Source organism: Scyliorhinus canicula, unplaced genomic scaffold (genome assembly GCF_902713615.1).
Source record: "Scyliorhinus canicula unplaced genomic scaffold, sScyCan1.1, whole genome shotgun sequence".
Lineage (NCBI taxonomy): Eukaryota > Metazoa > Chordata > Chondrichthyes > Carcharhiniformes > Scyliorhinidae > Scyliorhinus > Scyliorhinus canicula.
The window spans coordinates 57730-77163 of record NW_024056023.1 but is presented as its reverse complement, the minus strand read 5'-3'; the positions used below and the strand labels follow the sequence as shown (position 1 = coordinate 77163).

Genomic DNA, 19434 nt, shown 5'->3' with positions numbered 1-19434 from the left:
GGAAATGTGGGGATTGTGGGCAGGGATTCAGTTACCTGCCCTGAGCTGGAAACAGATCAACGCAGTGACACCGTGGAGAGACCATTCACATGCTCCTTGTGGAAAGGGGATTCACTCGACTAACACATCTGACCTGCACACAACTTGTTCACTCTGACAGGAGAACTTTAAATGTTCCGATTGTGAGAAGAGCTTTAAAAACAAATTTATCTTTGACATACCAGCGAGTTCAACACTGGGAGAGGCCGTTCATTTGCTCTGATATGTGGGAAGAGATTCACTCAGTTATCCAGCCTTTCGGAACACAGCGACTGCACAGCGGCGGAGAAGAGAAACCATTCAGGTGCACTGAGTGTGGGAAGGGATTTGTTCAGTTATCCAACCCTTCTGACACACCAGCGAGTTCACACTGGAGAGAGAAACCATTCACCTGTCCTGAGTGTGGGGTGACATTCGCTCAGTTATGCAAACTGTTGGATCAGCAGCGGGTTCACACCGGGGAGAGACCATTCACCTGCTGTGTGTGTGGGAAGGGATTCACTCAGTTATCCACCCTGCTGAGACACCAGTGCATTCACACTGGGGTGAGATAGTTCATCTGCTGTGAATGTGGGAAGTCAGTCTGCCCAACTCACTTCACACCAATGTGTTCACTCTGACATGAGACCTTTTAAATGTTGCGACTGTGAGAAGAGCTTCAAAGGCAAAATGAGTCACCAGCGCAGTCACACTGGAGAGAGGCCATTCACCTGCTCCGTGTGTGGGAAGGGATTCACTCAGCAGTCCCTCTGGCTGACATTCACAGCAGGGAGACATTATTCATCTGCTCTGTGTGTGGGAAAGGATTCACTCGTTCATTCACTCTGCAGAAACACTAGCGAGTTCACAAGGGATTGGATTCTGTTATTGCTGCTGTTAATCACATCCAGGACTGAACCATGTTCATTCTGACAGTTGGAGTTTGTTTCAGTTGATGTTAGTAATTCCTGTGACTTGGCCGAAGTTTAATATTCTGGATATAGATTAATAAAATTAGGTTTGTGTTAACAAGTGTTCAGTCCTTGATTTCTCGAAAATAGGAGGAGACTGATTGATGTCTTGTTACCGACTGTTCCATTGTTGGGTCTTTTCTGATTTACTTTGGAAGATGTGGTAAAGCAAAGATTAAGACCAAAGAAAAAGATTAGAATATGGGAAATGATAAACAGACTGTGGCAGAAAGAGACAGAGAGAACACATTTAAAATTACATCAGTTCAATGCTACATAAATAATAAAAGCACAAAACTAAAGGCTCTGTATCAAAACACAAGTAGCGTTTGAAACACGACTGATGAATTGGGCAGCACCTATAGAAATAAGTAAGTACAATCTGATGGCCATTCAGAGACACAGATTGGGACCTGAATTGTTTTATATTCATTCATGGCATGTGAGTGTCACTGGCCAGTCCAACATTTATTGCCCAGCCCAAATCTCGGAAAAGGTGGAAGAGCGGCTCTGTTAGTTATTTCTTTTGCATTAGTAAATCATACACTTTAATCTCCGTTATTACACAGCTGGTAATCAAAGGGACAGAGACCGGTGATACATTATCTGCAAGTCTTGAAATTTCAGCAGAAAGAGAAGAATGGTCGTTAGCATCTGATTCCCATTCCAATCGCCATGAAGGTTCCAAATGTGCCTCCGCTCTGCATCATGATCTTCCCCACACCACCCAGCAGCTCTCGCCCCCTCAGTCCCAGTCGGAGGCATGAGAAACTGCCAAAAAGTGCACCGGCCGCCATGCCAACTGCACAGCCCATCAGGAAGCCCATTCGAACTCTGTTGAAGCAGCTGGGCTGTGACTGCCCGGACGGTCCCACTGTGACTGGCATCGCGGGCGGGGGAGGAGGGGCGATTCCGATTCCCAGTCCTTCAGGATGACATCACCCGGGACAAAGTGGGCTCTGTTAATTATTGATGGTGTCCGCACATTAGACAGGGATGACCTAAGCTCAGGAAACCAGGATTTGACATGTTTGGTTTGACATGAAAAATGCTAAAAGCAAGAATTTACTTCTGGGAGTGGTGTGCAGGCCTCCTAATGGTAACTACACAGTAGGACAGAGTGTAAAGGAAGAGATAATGGGAGGTTGTCAGAAAAGGTACAGCGATAATCAAGGGGGATTTTAGTCTACTTATAGACTGGAAAAATCAGATGGTCAAAGGTAGAATAGATGAGGAGTTCACAATGTTTTTTAAAAATATTTTATTCTCTTCCTTTTCACAATTTTTCTCCCGAATTTACACCCACCAGCAACAAACAATAATCAACAACAAATATATCAAACCCCATAACAATAACAACAATCCCATCCTCCCACCAACCCCCAAACATCAACCCTCATGTTAACATAAACAAATGACAAAAAACGAATCAGGGATTACCCATAGCCATCTTTAATATACATAGCCCCCCCCCCCCTCCATCCCGCCCAAATTAATGTTCGATGTTATCCAGTTCTTGAAAGTGCATAATAAATAGTGCCCATGACTTGTAGAACCCCCCCGAGCTTCCCCTCAGTTCGACCTTAACCTTCTCAAGGGTCAAGTATTCCAACAGGTCTCCACGCCAGGGCACAGGGTGGAGAGGCTGCTCTCCATCCCAGCAGGATCCACCGTCAGGCGATCAACGAGGCGAAGGCTATAATATCTGCCTCTGCACCCGTTTCCAACCCTGGCTGATCCGACACCCCGAATATGGCCTCCCGGGGACCCAGGTCCAGTTTCACGTGCACCACCTTGGAAATTACCCTAAAAACCTCCTTCCAGTAATCCTCCAGCTTTGGACAGGACCGAAACATCTGAAAGTGATTAGCCCCCCCACCTGCAATGCTCACACACAACTTCCACTCCTTCAAAGAATCGGCTCATCCTTGCCCTCATGAGGCATGCTCTGTATACCACCTTCAGCAGTATCAGCCCCAACCACGCACATGAGGTGGAGGCATTTACTCTCCGGAGCACCTCACATCCGACCCCCTCCTCTATAACCTCTCCCAACTCTTCCCCCCACTTTGCTTTGATCCCCTCCGGTGGTGCCTTATCCTTTTCCAACATAGCTCCGTATACCGCTGACACCGCCTCCAGTCCCCTTGCTGCCAGCACTTCCTCCAGCAACATGGAAGCCGGTTCCTCCAGGAAGCTTTGTATCGCCTTCCTGGCAAAGTCCCGAACTTGCATATATCTAAACATTTCTCCCTGCTCCAGCCGATACTTCGCTTCCAGCTCCCTCAATCCTGCAAATCGACCCCGAAGAAACAAATCTTTTAGTGTCTTAATCCCCTTCTCTTCCCATTTCCGAAAGCTTACATCCCACCTCCCTGGCTTAAATCTGTGGTTCCCCCAAATTGGCATTTCCCTTAAATTCTGGCTGGGTTCAGTTCTCAACTCCCTCTGTGCAGAGTGAGAATAAAACCAATTTATCACCATTTTCTCTCCTGGTCACTGGAACCCTGAAGCCCCGCCCACTCCGGGCTGTTCCACCAAGAAGGTCGCATGTGACGCAAACAAGCACCGCAGCTGCAAACCAGGGAGCTGACAATGATGGTGAAGGGTTTGCTCCAGCTCACAATGCCCGGGGACTGATTGATGCTGGGTTCGGACCAATAGAAAGAGGGGACGCAGCTGGAGGACCGAACACAAGTGGCTGATTCTCCAACCAATCAGAGTGAATGGATGGGACAGAGCATTGGTCTCAATGTCTGCGCATGCGCCAGGCCAAACACAGTCGCACGAGAAAATGGTAAGAAGTCTTACAACACCAGGTTAAAGTCCAATAGGTTTGTTTCAAACTCGAGCTTTCAGAGCGCAGCTCCTTCCTCGGAAGGAGCAGTGCTCCGAAGGCTCATGTTTGAAACAAACCTGTTGGACTTTAACCTGGTGTTGTAAGACTTCTTACTGTGCTCACCCCAGTCCAACGCTGGCACCTCCACAGCACGAGAAACTGGCGGCCGTTAACTCGGGCCTGTTTCGGGGAAAAGCCCAAGCAGCTTTCGCCGGTTCAAATGTCCGCATCTGAGCTTCGTATTGGGGGTTTCAGGCCTGTGCGGGGTGTTTATGAAGCCGACCCACCCACCAGCTTTAATCGTCTCTCAGGACTCACCCGGCAGTACCTCACAGCCAAAACCTTCAACACAACCTCCTCAATCCTGAGCAATGAACAGCACTGCGCATGCTCCAGTTTATAATCAGGGACGTCCGGGCCCAGCCCCGCCCCTCATTCACTCCGATTGGTTGGAGGAGCAGCCGCTCTGCTGGGTCCTCCAGACTCGTCCCTTGCATCCTATTGGTCCAGAGCTACCGTCAATCATTCCCTGGGCATTGTGAGCTGGAGCATGCGTAGTGCCGATGCTGGGCTCGGCCGGGGGGTTTCGCTGAAACCCGGTGGAGACTCCAAACCCCAATAAGAGGTTTCCGGGCCCGGGTTTGCATCGAGCGGGGGGACAGCTGCGGCCTGCTCCAGGTGACAGGCCTGAGTTAATGGCCGCCGTCTTTATAGAGGCTGCAAACCCGCAGGGGGCAAAACATCAGAGATAGAGTTTGTTGTGAAACCAATGGGATATTGTAAAACAGGAGGTCAGGGTTACAGTCAACAACAACATCTTCTATTTATATAACACCTTTAACATCATAAATCATCCCAGTCAACTTCACAGGAACATTATAAAACAAAGTGAGACACCCAGACACAAAAGGAGATATTAGGGCAGGTGACCAAAAACTTGGTCAAAGAGGTGAGTTTTAAAGAGTCTGAAAGGAGGTAAGCGAGGTGGAGACGGGGAGGTTTGGAGAGGGAATTGAGTGCTTGGGGCTGAGGGAACTTAAAACATGGCCGCAAGTGGATGGGGCAATTATAATAGGTGTCATAATATACATCCATGTATATAATGGAGTGCAGACAGGCAATGATTGATACACAGGATGACCAGTAAAGACATAGAACAGGGCAGCACGGTGGCCTAGTGGTTAGCACAACCGCCTCACGGCGCTGAGGTCCCAGGTTCTATCCCGGCTCTGGGTCACTGTCCGTGTGGAGTTTGCACGTTCTCCCCGTGTCTGCGTGGGTTTCGCCCCCACAACCCAAAAATGTGCAAAGTAGGTGGATTGGCCACGCTACATTGCCCCTTAATTGGCAAAAAATAATTGGCTAATCTAAATTTATAAAAAAATTTTTTAAAAAAAAAGACATAGAACACAGCAGCCAATCACCAGACCGTACACGGCCACTATAAAGCCAGAGGGCTCCAGTTTTTCCGCTCTCTCGGGACCCAGCCTCTGAGACAGATAGAGCTCGTGAGCATTAGCCAGTGCAAACATCATGTGGTAGTCAGTTAGTCTGGTCAGGCTAGCCTCAGGTCTCCAGTCAAGTCAGCATAGTGTCAATCCACATTTGAACATGTAAAATAGTTAGATGTTAAATAAAATCGTGTTGTATCTCATCAAGTGTTGGAAGTCTGTCTCTCGCTACACTGTATCAAATGCAGTCCACATAGACCCAGCCTACCCAACACATCATGGTACCCGGTTTGGATGCTGAGAATTGACGGACCCACCTGAAGTTAAAACTCACCACTATTCTTAGAATTCCCCCTATACCAAAAAAAGGTCGATATTCTAAATGGTGAACAGGGATTCTCACTCCCTGACTCCGATGCAGGCTTCTGTGGGTGCTATTCAGGTCAAACTATCTTTTCAAGTTATCCCCCGGTATAACCCATACCTTAACCGAAGAATTTTACCTACTTACCCCTTAATAGCATCGATGTCCTGGGTCCTGCGTTATTAAGGAAGTGAAGTAAGCTAATAACCACTTTTTCAGGTTAAGTTAAGTTATTTTATTATTATATTCTTTCTTTTAAAAGCTGCAAACACTTTCTTTACAGAAAGGAAAAAAGATCTTGCTTCTGGCTGCTGCTGGTTGGTTGTAGAAACCTTCAGGCCCACCTTGGCAATCGATCTTCTTAAAATCTGGTCTTCTTGAGTTGTATTCGCTGGTGAACTCGGTTGCTGTGTCCTGTCCTTCCCATGTACCGAGCTGTGAGAGCTGGCTCTGGCTCTGCTCTACCCTTTCTTCCGGTGGTTTATATTCTCTTTCGAAGAGTTATTAAGTTTTAACGACTTTATTGTAAATGAGCTTGTTTCACTTTGATAGTTTAAAAGTATCTTTGATGTAAACATTTTACTACTACTAATTATTCATTTTGGGCATATCGTCTCCTCTCAGATCTGATTAAACAATGCTTTGGTTTCAATAGTTAACTTTTATTTCTGTGATTTCGAATCGTTTAATTTTCCAATTGTCCCCAGCTCATAACTTTGCCTTTGATTTTGACTTAAATTATGTTTCTCGTAGACAGGTCGTCTCCAATTTTCTTTTAATTGACTTGATGTTCGAAGAATTTTACACTTTAGAATTGACACCAAATTCGACTGAGCATCTTCCATCCTTTCCAGCTGTTTACTAAGAGAGTTTATTTCAATTAAGGTGTGAAACTTTGCTTTTAGCTGTATGCTAAAATTTAACTTGGTTATGACTTGAAAGACTTGCCTGTTTTAAACATTCGTCACTTAATGCAATTGAAACTCTCATCCATGCTTTTTCAGATGCTTCCTGAGATAGTTACATTCCATGAAGGCGTGAGCCATTTTTTTAGCTTACCACATGAAACCTGTGTGTTTGCTAAACCTGCTTGTGAGCAAGAATCTGCATTTTATAACCCTGCTCTTTGAAGCTGCTCTTAAACTTTTGTGGGATCTTTCCCTGTATCCTCTCAAACCAGATATTGCCAGACTTCCATGTTTCAAATGACACATTTTTCTGTATTTTCAAGAACACACCTTGAGGTGATCAGCGTTGACCAGCAATCAGCCATCCGGTGACTTGGACAACGTCCGCCCTACTCCGCATCGCCGGCAACCTCAGTGCAAACTGGAAGTTCCAACTCTATCTCCAGGCCACCAACCTCGAGGCCGCATCAAACGCCAGGAAGATCACACTATTCCTCTCCACAGCCGGGGAAAACGCCATCCACATCTACAACTCCGTTACATTTGCTGAAGGTGAAGACAAGACGAAATTTAAAACAGTCCTGCTGAAGTTCGACAGCCTCTGCAACATTGAGATGAATGAGAGCTTTGAACGGTACGTTTTCCAGCAGAGGCTTCAGGGTAAGGATGAACCTTTCAAAACTTTTTGACCCATATCCGCATCCTCACGCAGTCATGTGACTGTGACTCGACAATTGATTCCATGATCCGGGATCAGATCGTTTTCGGGGTCCAGTCCGATTCCCTTAGCAGCAGCTCCTGAAAGTCAAGCAGTTCACCCTCACCATCGCTATTGAAACGTGCGTTCTCCACGAGCATGATAACAACCGGTACTCCCACACCAGGGCGGCAAAAATGGCGAAGCTAAACCCCCAGGAGGCAGAACGAGTGCAGGCCATCACACAAATGCAGGGCCTGAGTCTTGATGAGAGTGGCCATTTGCGCGCTTTTCCCGGCTCCAGCGCATGCACGCCACGACCAAGGGACGGCGAGACCGACGACCGGCCTGTGCAGGTGCATACGTCATTCCACCACACTGCGCATGCACGTTGGTGCACGGAACGCGCTGACGTCGGCGTCATGACGTGTTCGAATTGTGGCTCCACCCATTTAAAGCGGAAATGTCCGGCAAAATCACCACACTGTCTACAGTGTGGCAAGCTTGGCCGCTACGCCGCCCTTTGAAAATCAATACACAGGCTGTGCCAGACTCCGACCCCGACAGCCCACCAGATCCTGACGCCGAGTGCCTCAAATCCCATGTGCAGGTTAGGTGGGTTGGCTATGTAAATTGTCCCTCGGAGGGTTATGAGGATAGGGTGGGACATTGGATTCAATGATCATAGAATTGCTACAGTGCAGAAGGAGGCCATTTGGCCCATCGAGACTGCACCGCCCCTCTGAAAGATCATCGACCTGGGCCAATCTCCCACCCTATCCTCGTAACCCCTCCCAGGGACAATTTAACAGAACCAGTCCACCTAACCTGCACATCTTTGGACTGTGTGGGAGGAAACATGAGCACCAACAGGAAATTTGTGCAGACACAGATGTGTTCACTCACACATTGCAGCCTGACGTATTGGAACATACACTGTGTTTGTTACTCTCAAAGTGAGTGAATCCTTTGCTGTTTCCCCTCAGGGCCCCATCTCCACTATTATTGTCTGATTGTCCCACTGAGACTCTCACTGTTATTATTGGACAATCAGCGAGTCAGCCTGAGCCTGTGGCTGCTCTCACCATCTGTCACCGTCACAATACCCGGGTGATTGACGGCAGCTCCGGACCAACAGGAAGAGGAGGGGCGGGACTGGAGGACGACCGAGAGTGGCTGGTCCTCCAATCAATCGGAATGACCGTGGGGCGGGGCCCGCTGTGATTGACGCATGCGCAGTGTGGGCAATGGCAAAGGTGAGGGGCTGCGTCTTCACATCCGGAATTGGTGAGAGGTGTTTAACAATATGGACAGTAAGAAGTCTTACAACACCAGGTTAAAGTCCAACAGGTTTGTTTCAAACACGAGCTTTCGGAGCACGGCTCCTTCTTCAGGTGAATTCATTCACCTGAAGAAGGAGCCGTGCTCCGAAAGCTCGTGTTTGAAACAAACCTGTTGGACTTTAACCTGGTGTTGTAAGACTTCTTACTGTGCTCACCCCAGTCCAACGCCGGCATCTCCACATCATAACAATATGGAGGGAGCAAGAGATCGCAGGATTGGCGGAACCGTTGTGTAAAGTTGTTGCAATCGCAAAAGTCGGAAAAGTTTACGGGACCCAGTTTGTACCGAGCGGAGCTGCAACTCCTCACCTTCAGCTCGGGTTAACGGCCGCCATCTTTATTGGATGTGCATCAGGGCGCATGCGCGTTTCTCATCTTTGTCGGGGCGATGTTTCAATGAGTGGGAGGAGCTTGTTCCCCATTGTTCAGAATGGAGACAACTTGTCCAGCAAAGAGGACTTCCGGTTGCGGCTATGACCAGCTAAGTCGCACGTTTGGCTGCTCCTGCTACAAAGGTGTTTTCGGGCCGATTGGAGGGCCCCAACGGCGCTGTAAGGACAAATCCCGGTGGGGGAAGGCTCCCTGAAGAGAACCAGACCAACTTTATGGTCGGTACCCGGAGTGGGGTGGTAAAGAAAGCAACAGCAGCTCCCAAAAAAAAGCGGGGGAAGAAGACCAAAATGGCGGCCGGTGGCGCACCCGAGGAATGGAGGAAATGGGCGGAGGAGCAGCAGGCCGCTCTCCTGCGCTTCTTTACGGAGCTGAAAATGGAGCTCTTGGAGTCAATGAATGCGACGACCACCAGGCTGATGGGAGCCCAGGCGACCCAAGAGGCGTCGATTCGGGAGCTGCAACAGGAGATGACTGTGAGGGAGGAGGAGGCCACGGTCCTCGTGGGAAAGGTAGAGGTGCACGAGGCACTCCACCTGAAATGGCAGAGCCGGTTTGAGGAGCTGGATACCCGAATGAGGCGGAAGAACCTGAGGATCCTGGGCCTGGCAGAAGGCCTGGAGGGGTCAGACCTCCCGGGATATGTAGCAGAAATGCTGAGCTCCCTGATGGGGGCAGGGGCCGTCCCCTCGCCCCTGGAGCTGGAAGAGGCCTACAGGGTCACGGCTAGGAGGCCAAGAGCAAATGAGCCCCCGAGGGCGGTGCTGGTGCGGTTCCAGCGACTCAGCGACCGTGAGAGAGTGCTGGAGTGGGCCAAGAGGGAAAGGAGCAGCAAGTGGGAGAATTCGACGGTGAGGGTCTACCAGGACTGGAGTGCGGAGGTGGCAAAGCGGCGGGCCCGGTACAACCGGACGAAGGCGGTGCTACATGCAAAACGGATCAGGTTCGGAATGCTGCAGCCAGCGCGCTTGTGGGTCACCTACAGGAACCAACACCACTATTTTGAGTCCCCAGAGGAGGCGTGGGCCTTTGTACAGGAAGAGAAACTGGACTCGAATTAGACCCAGGGGATACTTGGCGGCCGTAGCCGCTCGGGTACTTTCAGCTGAATTCTCTGTTTGGATTTTGAACTCTTGCTGTGGTTTTTCTTCTGATGTTTTTTCCCCCTTTGCCAACTTCCCTTAGTTCTTGTTATTGTGGTTATTCATGGTTATTTATGGTTATTTATGCTGTTTGGTAGAGGGCGACTGTTAAGTACATTGTTATTTGTTATTTATCTGTTATTTATAATGTTAAGTTGGGGAGGTGGGACGGGGGGGAGAGCAGATCGGGGATATGGGCCCCTAGGGGGGGTTCCTTTACAGGCATGGACGGGGACGGGGGTGGAGCTGAAGATGGCGGGGTGGGGTGTGGCAGGGCGAAAGCGCGGGCTTTCCTCTGTTTTCCCGCGCGCGGGGCAGAGGAGGGGGGGAGGGGAGGAGTGCGGGGCGTGGCTAGCAATGGCGACCTTTCCCGCGCTGGAGCGGGGCCAGGGAGGAGTGGCAAGGGGGGGGTGGCCCCCCCCCCCGAGCCGGGGGGAGTCGGAGTGTGGCAGGAGCAGCCGGGTCAGCGTGAACCAGCTGACTTACGGGAGTACGATGGAGGGTACATCGCGGCTAGGAGGGGTCCTAGCCTGGGGGGGGGGGGGGGAGGGGGGTTAGGGAGGGACACCGGGTTGCTGCTGAAAAGACCAGAAACGGGAAGTGGAGGACTGGAGAGGTGGGGGAGGGGGACATCGCCATGGGGAGCGGGTCAGTAGGGGAGGGTCGACCCGGGGCGAGCAGGGAACAGGACATGGCTAATCGGCAGGGGAAGGGGGCGGGTCGTCCCGCGACCCGGCTGATCACTTGGAACGTGAGGGGGTTGAATGGGCCGGTCAAGAGATCAAGGGTATTCTCACACCTGAAGGGACTGAAGGCTGATGTAGCTATGTTACAGGAGACCCATTTGAAGGTAGTGGACCAGGTTCGCCTGAGAAGGGGGTGGGTGGGACAGGTGTTCCACTCTGGATTGGACGCAAAGAACCGGGGGGTGGCGATTCTGGTGGGAAAGAGGGTGTCGTTCGTGGCGGAGGAGGTGGTGGTGGATAAGGAGGGTAGGTATGTGATGGTGAAGGGTAAGCTGCAGGGGGAGAAAGTGGTGATGGTCAACGTATATGCCCCGAACTGGGATGACGCGGGTTTTATGAGGCGCCTATTGGGCCTCATTCCGGGACTGGAGGCAGGGGGCTTGATCATGGGGGGGGACTTTAACACAGTGCTGGACCCCGGGCTAGACAGATCGAGCTCAAGGACCAATAGGAGGCCGGCAGCGGCAGAAGTGCTGAGGGGGTACATGGAGCAGATGGGAGGAGTAGACCCATGGAGGTTTGGTAGGCCGAGGGCGAGGGAGTATTCCTTTTTCTCCCACGTCCATAGAGTGTACTCCAGAATCGATTTCTTCGTGTTGAGCGGGCGCTGGTCCCGAGGGTACGGGAAGCTGAGTACTTGGCCATTGCGATCTCTGATCATGCACCGCATTGGGTGGATGTGGAAATGGAGGAGGCGCGGGACCAGCGCCCGCTGTGGCGGCTGGATGTGGGGCTGTTAGCGGACGACGAGGTGTGTAAAAGGGTCCGGAAGAGCATTGAGAGCTATCTGGACTTGAATGACACGGGTGAGGTGCAGGTGGGGATGGTCTGGGAGGCCCTGAAGGCAGTGATCAGGGGAGAGCTGATCTCCATAAGGGCGCACAGAGAAAGAAAGGAGAGGCAGGAGAGGGAGAGGCTGGTGGGGGAGCTATTGGAAGTGGATAGGAGATATGCGGAGGCACCAGAGGAGGGGCTGCTGGAAGAACGGCGCAGCCTGCAGGTCAAGTTCGACCTGCTGACCACCAGGAAGGCAGAGACGCAGTGGAGAAGGGCACAGGGCGCGGTCTATGAGTATGGGGAAAAGGCGAGCAGGATGCTGGCACACCAGCTTCGCAAACGAGATGCGGCTAGGGAGATTGGGGGAGTGAAGGAGAGGGGCGGGAAGGTAGTGCAGAAGGGGCAAGAAGTGAACGGGGTCTTCAGGGATTTTTACAAGGAGTTGTATCGGTCTGAGCCGCCGACGAGGAGAGGGGGAATGGAGGACTTCCTAAATAAATTGAGGTTCCCAAGGGTCCAGGAGGGGCTGGTAGAAGGGCTGGGGGCGCCAATAGGGCTAGAGGAGCTAGTCAAGGGAATAGGTCAGATGCAAGCGGGGAAGGCGCCGGGGCCAGATGGGTTCCCGGTGGAATTCTATAAGAAAAATGTGGACTTGGTGGGACCGGTACTGGTACGAGCCTTTAATGAGGCGCGAGAGGGGGGGGTTCTGCCCCCGACAATGTCGCAGGCTCTGATCTCCCTGATATTGAAGCGGGATAAAGACCCCGTGCAGTGCGGGTCCTACAGGCCTATCTCGCTTCTGAACGTGGATGCCAAGTTGCTGGCAAAGATCCTGGCAGCTAAAATAGAGGATTGTGTGCCAGGGGTAATCCATGAGGACCAGACGGGGTTCGTGAAGGGGCGGCAGCTCAACACGAACGTGCGGAGATTGCTGAATGTAATTATGATGCCGGCAGTGGAGGGGGAGGCTGAGATAGTGGTAGCGCTGGACGCGGAGAAGGCATTCGATAGGGTGGAGTGGGAGTACCTGTGGGAGACGTTGGAACGGTTTGGGTTTGGGGAAGGGTTTATTAAGTGGGTGAAGTTGCTCTACTCGGCCCCGACGGCGAGTGTAGTGACAAACGGGAGGAGGTCGGAGTATTTCGGGCTCCACCGAGGGACCAGGCAGGGATGTCCCCTATCCCCCCTACTTTTCGCACTGGCGATTGAACCGTTGGCGATGGCACTGAGGGGTTCAGGGGGGTGGAGAGGACTGACTAGGGTAGGGGAGGAACATCGAGTATCGCTGTATGCGGATGATCTACTGCTGTACGTGGCAGACCCAGAAGGGGGAATGCCGGAGATAATGGAACTATTAGCAGAGTTTGGGGACTTTTCGGGGTACAAACTAAATTTGGGCAAAAGCGAGGTTTTTGTGATACACCCGGGGGACCAGGGAGAGGGTATTGGGAGACTCCCCTTCAAGCGAGCAGGAAAGAGCTTTAGGTACTTAGGGGTGCAGGTGGCAAGGAACTGGGGGACCCTCCACAAGTTGAACTTTTCCAGGCTGGTGGAACAGATGGAGGAGGAATTTAAGAGGTGGGACATGGTACCGTTGTCGCTGGCGGGGAGGGTGCAGTCAATCAAAATGACGGTCCTCCCAAGGTTCTTGTTTTTATTTCAGTGCTTGCCCATCTTCCTCCCTAGGGCCTTCTTCAAAAAGGTGACGAGTAGCATCATGAGCTACGTGTGGGCGCATGGCACCCCAAGGGTGAGGAGGGTCTTTTTGGAGCGGAGTAGGGACAGTGGAGGGCTGGCACTGCCCAATCTCTCGGGGTACTACTGGGCGGCAAATGTGTCAATGGTGCGCAAGTGGATGATGGAAGGGGAGGGGGCAGCTTGGAAACGAATGGAGAGGGCGTCCTGTGGCAACACAAGCCTGGGGGCCCTAGTAACGGCACCATGGCCGCTCCCCCCCACGAGGTACACCACGAGCCCGGTGGTGGCGGCCACCCTCAAGATATGGGGGCAGTGGAGGCGACATAGGGGGGAAATGGGAGGTCTGTTGGCGGCGCCAATAAGAGGGAACCATAGATTCATCCCGGGGAACATCGACGGGGGATTTCAGAGCTGGTACAGGGTGGGCATACGGCAGCTGAAGGACCTGTTTATAGAGGGGAGGTTTGCGAGCCTGGGAGGGCTGGAGGAGAAGTTTGAGCTCCCCCCGGGAAACATGTTCAGATATTTACAAGTGAAGGCATTTGCTAGGCGGCAGGTGGAGGGGTTTCCCCTGCTCCCCAGTAAGGGGGCGAGAGATAGGGTGCTCTCGGGGGTCTGGGTCGGAGGGGGGAAGATATCAGACATCTACAAGATAATGCAGGAGGCGGAAGCAGCATCAGGGGAGGAGCTGAAAGCCAAGTGGGAAGGGGAGCTGGGAGAGCAGATAGAAGACGGGACGTGGGCGGATGCACTGGAGAAGGTCAACTCTTCCTCCTCGTGTGCGAGACTGAGCCTCATTCAATTTAAGGTGCTGCATAGAGCTCACATGACGGGGACAAGGATGAGCCGGTTCTTTGGGGGTGAGGACAGGTGTGTCAGATGTCTGGGAAGCCCAGCGAACCATGTGCATATGTTCTGGGCATGTCCGGTGCTGGAAGGGTTCTGGAAGGGGGTGGCAAGGACGGTGTCGAAGGTGGTGGGGTCCAGGGTTAAACCAGGATGGGGGCTTGCGATCTTTGGGGTCGGGGTAGAACCGGGGGTACAGGAGGCTAGGGAGGCTGGAATACTGGCCTTTGCGTCCCTAGTGGCTCGGCGAAGGATATTAATTCAATGGAAGGACGCGAGGCCTCCAAGCGTTGAAACTTGGATTAACGATATGGCTAGCTATATTCAGCTAGAAAGGATCAAATTTGCCCTGAGAGGGTCGGTACAGGGATTCGCCAGGCGGTGGCAACCTTTCCTTGACTTTTTAGATCAGAGATAGACGTTTGGGGTCGTGGCAGCAGCAACCCGGGGGGGGGGGGGGGGGGGGGGGGGCAGCAAGGGTCGTGGGGGGACATGCACGACTGTAACGCGGGCAAGTCTGCTCGCTGCTCATGTCTGAAACTGTAGGCTGCCTTGTTTGTTAAGGTTGCCTGGGGGGGGGGGGGGGGGGGGAGGACTGGTGCGCGCGAGTGGGCGGGCGAGGGAGGGACATTTGCCTAGAGGGATTGTGTTGTAAATAATTTAAAAATTAGTAGGGGTAAATGTCTGTATGGAAAAACTCTTTCAATAAAAATTATTTAAAAAAAAAAAAAAAACTTGTCCAGCAAACTGGATTAGTCTTTCAGTCCCAATGTCTTATTGATGATGTAAAGCGGTGGCAGAGATGGAAAGAAAAGGAAGCCAATCCTGCTCTCCGGATTTCACTGTCTCATTGGACATTCTGTCCCATGTGTCCAAAGCTCTGCGGCTCTGTTCAGTCACATGAAGACCCAGGGCAGAAATAAACAATTCTGAGTCAACATTGTCCTCAAATCAGGGACTGCTGATGACAAGAGGGTCAGTGTGCAGTGGGAGGCATGAGCGGTCATCCTGGACCCATAAGCAGTAAGGGAGAATGTTGTGAATTTCTATTCTGGACTGACAATGATTAATTTTGGAAACTCCTTTGACAGGGGGTTAGTAGGGGAGGCTTTACACACAGCAAATTCAAACCGAGAGAAATGTTTATCTTTCCTGAATTACTTCTGGACTGACAGTGATGCCTTTGTAAACTTCTTTCACAGGGCCTTAGAAAGGGATTCTCAAACAGGAAACTCACAACCAATCCTCACATCAAATTCTGACAGCACCATTCGGGTTATCAGGACCTGGAGATTATCGCCCTTTGTGTGTAAGCGTTGAATTCCATATTATTATCACTTACTGTATAAAATTTCTACCTCCTATCTCCCCTGTAGATCTTGTTCACAATCTTAAATCTGTGTCCCGTAATCCTTTTACAATCTACTGATGGGAACAATTTTTGAAAGTCTTTTGCTGGGTTTGCCGTTGATGTTTCTGGTGCCTGGGTCGATGCCGGGTGGTCCGTCTGGTTTCATTCCTTTTTCATTTTTTTGTTGTGGTTGAATCAGCTTGGACCAATCCATTTAGCATCCAGAACACAATTGAAGTCTCCTCCAAGAATCAATTGATCTGTATCCAGGTCTGGGATGGATTCCAACAATTTTTTAACAAATGTTTTTGAGATCCCCTCATTAAAAAAAAATAGAGAAGCAGAATTAGGCCATTCAGCCCATCGAGTTTTCGAGTTTGCTCTGCCTTTTGATCATGGCTGATATGTTTCTCATCCCCATTCATCTTGTATTGTAGCTCTCTTGAAATGAATGCGAACATTGCATTTGCCTTTCTAACTGCCAACTTTCCTTTATTTGTTCTTGGGATGTGGGTGTCACCTTGGCCCAATGTTACTAATTGTAATCAGTTCATAAAGCATAATTTATATCAGAAATATCCATTTCAATGGCGGGTTTATTACCCAACATGCGTAGCAGCTGAGAATGTCCTCTAGCCACAGGACAGACGCTCCGCGCACATGCATAGAGTCCGGCTGTGACTGGAGACTTCAGATTGCACAGTTCAGATTGTCGCTGACGATGCGAGGAGCGGGAAAGAAACATTCGAGCGACTTTCAGGACTGGAGCCGGTGGGTGGCCGGGGAGCAATAGAAGCTGCGGAGTGAGCCAGGAGGCTTCATAAATACCCCATGGAGAGGGCAGCATGGTGGTACAATGGGTTAGCCCTGCTGCCTCACGGCGCCAAGGTTCCAGGTTCGATCCCAGCTCTGGGTCACTGTCTGTGAGGAGGTTGCACATTCTCTCCGTGTTTGCGTGGGTTTCACCCCCACAACCCAAAGATGTGCCCGTTAGGTGGATTGGCCATACTAAATTGCCCCTTAATTGGAAAAAATGAATTGTGTACTCTAAATTTATGTTTACAAAAAAAAGATAAATAAATACTCCGTGGAGGCTTCAACTCCCGAGTAAAATGTTAACGGTCCCGTCTTAAGCAGCACCGAATAAAGTGAGAGCAGAGCGGTGACAGGCCCGGGTTACCGGCTGCCATCTTTACAGAGGACAAGGTGCCTCAGGGTGCATGTGCTGTGAGCCTGGACCGGATTCCAACTTTCCTGGATTGACTGACTGGAGTCTCCAGGATTATATTTGAATCATTTGTGGGAGTCACTGGCTGAGCCAACATTTATTGCCCATCCCTAATTTCCCTCAAACCGAGTGGCTGGCTCAGCCATCTCGGAGGGCATTTAAAGAGTCAACCACATTGTTGTGGTTTGGAATCGTGTCAGCCAGACCAGGTAAGGATGGCAGATTTTCTTTTCTATTCATTCTCGGGATGTGGGTGTCGCTGGCTGGGCCAGCATTCACTGCCCAGCCCTAATTGCCCCTGAACTGAGTGCATCTCAGAGAGCATTTTCAGGTCAACCAGCTGACTGTGGATCTGGAGTCACATGTAGGCCAGACCAGGTAAGGATAGAAGATTTCCTTCACTGAAGGACAGGAATGAACCAGATGGGTCTTTGCAATAATTGACAATGGTTTCATGGTCATCAGTATACTTTCAATGAATTCAATTTTTGCCTTCTACCTTGGTGAGATTCATACCTGGGTGTCTGGAAAATCATTGGGACAGTAAAGAAGATTTTTGAATATTTCTCTTCAGATATTGAAAATGTAAGGTAATGAGTCCTTTTGCTTCCCAATTGGCCGAGGCAGGCAGTGTGTCACAAGGATGGATGTGTTGACCGATTAATGGCTGGAGGATGGGGGCAGGTCATGTGACCAAACCTCCAGGAATACATTGAATCTAAGTTGGCGAAGAGAGAATGTTGTGAATTTCTATCCTAAACTGACAGTGAGATTTCTGTAAATTTACAGGATACTGGAATTGGAGGTTTAACAGACGGGAAACGCAAACCAAACGTCACATCGTGATCTGACAGTCACTCAATTCATCAGAACCTGAATTTCAGCAGCATCTGGGTGTGGAAGGTAAAAGGTTTGTCTGTTCTGTCTGTGAGGGAAGATTTCACGTCTCAGTGTGACTGGAAAAGCCCCGAGATTCACAAACCCTGGTTGGACCAAACCTGGAGAACTGCACATAGAACATACAACAGTACAGCACAGAACAGGCCCTTCGGCCCTCGATGTTGTGCCGAGCATTGTCCGAAACCAAGATCAAGCTATCCCACTCTCTGTCATTCTGGTGTGCTCCATGTGCCTATCCCATAACCACTTGAAAGTTCCTGAAGTGTCCGACTCCACTATCACAGCAGGCAGTCCATTCCACACCCTAACCACTCTCTGACTAAATAACCTACCTCGGACATCCCTCCTATATCTCCCACCCTGAACCTTATAGTTATGCCCTCTTGTAACAGCTACATCGACCCGAGGAAATAGTCTTATCTAGCCCCCTCATCATCTTATAAACCTCTATTAAGTCGCCTCTCGTCCTCCTCCGCTCCAAAGAGAAAAGCCCTCGCTCCCTCATCCTTTCCTCATAAAACCTATCCTGGAAACCAGGCAGCATCCTGGTAAATCTCCTTTGCACCCTTTCCAATGCTTCCACATCCTTCCTTTTGTGAGGTGACCAGAACTGCACACAATACTCCAAATGTGGTCTCACCAGGGTCATGTACAGTTGCAGCATAGCCCTGTGGCTCTTGAACTCAAACCCCCTGTTAATAAACGCTAACACACTATAGGTCTTCTTCACGGCTCTGTCCACTTGAGTGGCAACCTTCAGAGATCTGTAGACATGAACCCCAAGATCTCTCTGTTCCTCCACATTCCTCTGAACCCTGCCGTTGACCTGTAATCTGCACTTTAATTTTTTCGACCAAAATGAATCACCTCGCACTTATCAGGGTTAAACTCCATCTGCCATTTTTCGGCCGAGCTCTGCATCCTATCAATGTCTCTTTACAGCCTACAACAGCCCTGCACCTCATCCACTACTCCACCAATCTTGGTGTCATCAGCAAATGTACTGACCCACCCTTCAGCTCCCTCCTCCACGTCATTAATAAAAGTCACAAATAGCAGAGGATCCATCACTGATCCCTGTGGTACACCGTTGGTAACTGGTCTCCAGTCTGAAAATTTTCCATCCACCACCATCCTCTGTCTTCTATATGATAGCGAGTTACTTATCCAATTGGCCAAATTTCCCTTATTCCCACACTTCCTTACTTTCTTCATAAGCCGACCATGGTGAACCTTATCAAACGCCTTACTAAAATCCATGTATATGACATCAACTGCTCCACTTTCATCTACACACTTAGCTACCTCTTCAAAGAATTCAATCAAATTTGTGAGGCAAGACTTACCCTTCACAAACCCGTTTTGATTATCCCGGATTAAGACTTTCCAAATGGTCATAAATCCTATCCTTCAGGACCTTTTCCGTTAACTTGCCAACCACCGAGGTAAGACTAACCGGCCTATAATTACCAGGGTCATTCCTATTCCGTTTCTTGAACAGAGGAACAGCATTTGCCACTCTCCAGTCCTCTGGCACTATCGCCGTGGACAGTGAGGACCCAAAGGTCAAAGCCAAAGGCCTCTGCAATCTCATCCTTTGCCTCCCAAAGAATCCTTGGATATATCCAATCTGGCCCAGGGGACTTGTAGACACTAAAGTTTTTCAAAATTGCTAATACATCCTTCCTCAGAACATGTATCTCCTCCAGCCTACCTGCCTGTATCGCATACTCGTCCTCAAAAACATGGCCCCTCTCCTTGGTGA

General features: G+C 50.3%; 1 protein-coding gene and 1 long non-coding RNA gene across 2 annotated transcripts; one reads left to right on the top strand and one right to left on the bottom strand.

Moving 5' to 3' along the window:
• Positions 1 to 1513: 1513 nt before the first annotated feature.
• Positions 1514 to 1904, bottom strand: LOC119961642 (reactive oxygen species modulator 1-like). The gene has a single exon (XM_038788932.1). It carries the CDS (start codon positions 1874 to 1876, stop codon positions 1637 to 1639), a length of 240 nt encoding a protein of 79 aa, XP_038644860.1. The 5' UTR covers positions 1877 to 1904; the 3' UTR covers positions 1514 to 1636.
• A 6583-nt stretch (positions 1905 to 8487) lies between these two features.
• On the top strand, positions 8488 to 17604 carry LOC119961643. The gene is made up of 3 exons (XR_005459701.1): positions 8488 to 8535; positions 15393 to 15499; positions 17559 to 17604. It is a non-coding gene; the product is annotated as an uncharacterized LOC119961643 (long non-coding RNA).
• Positions 17605 to 19434: the final 1830 nt, after the last annotated feature.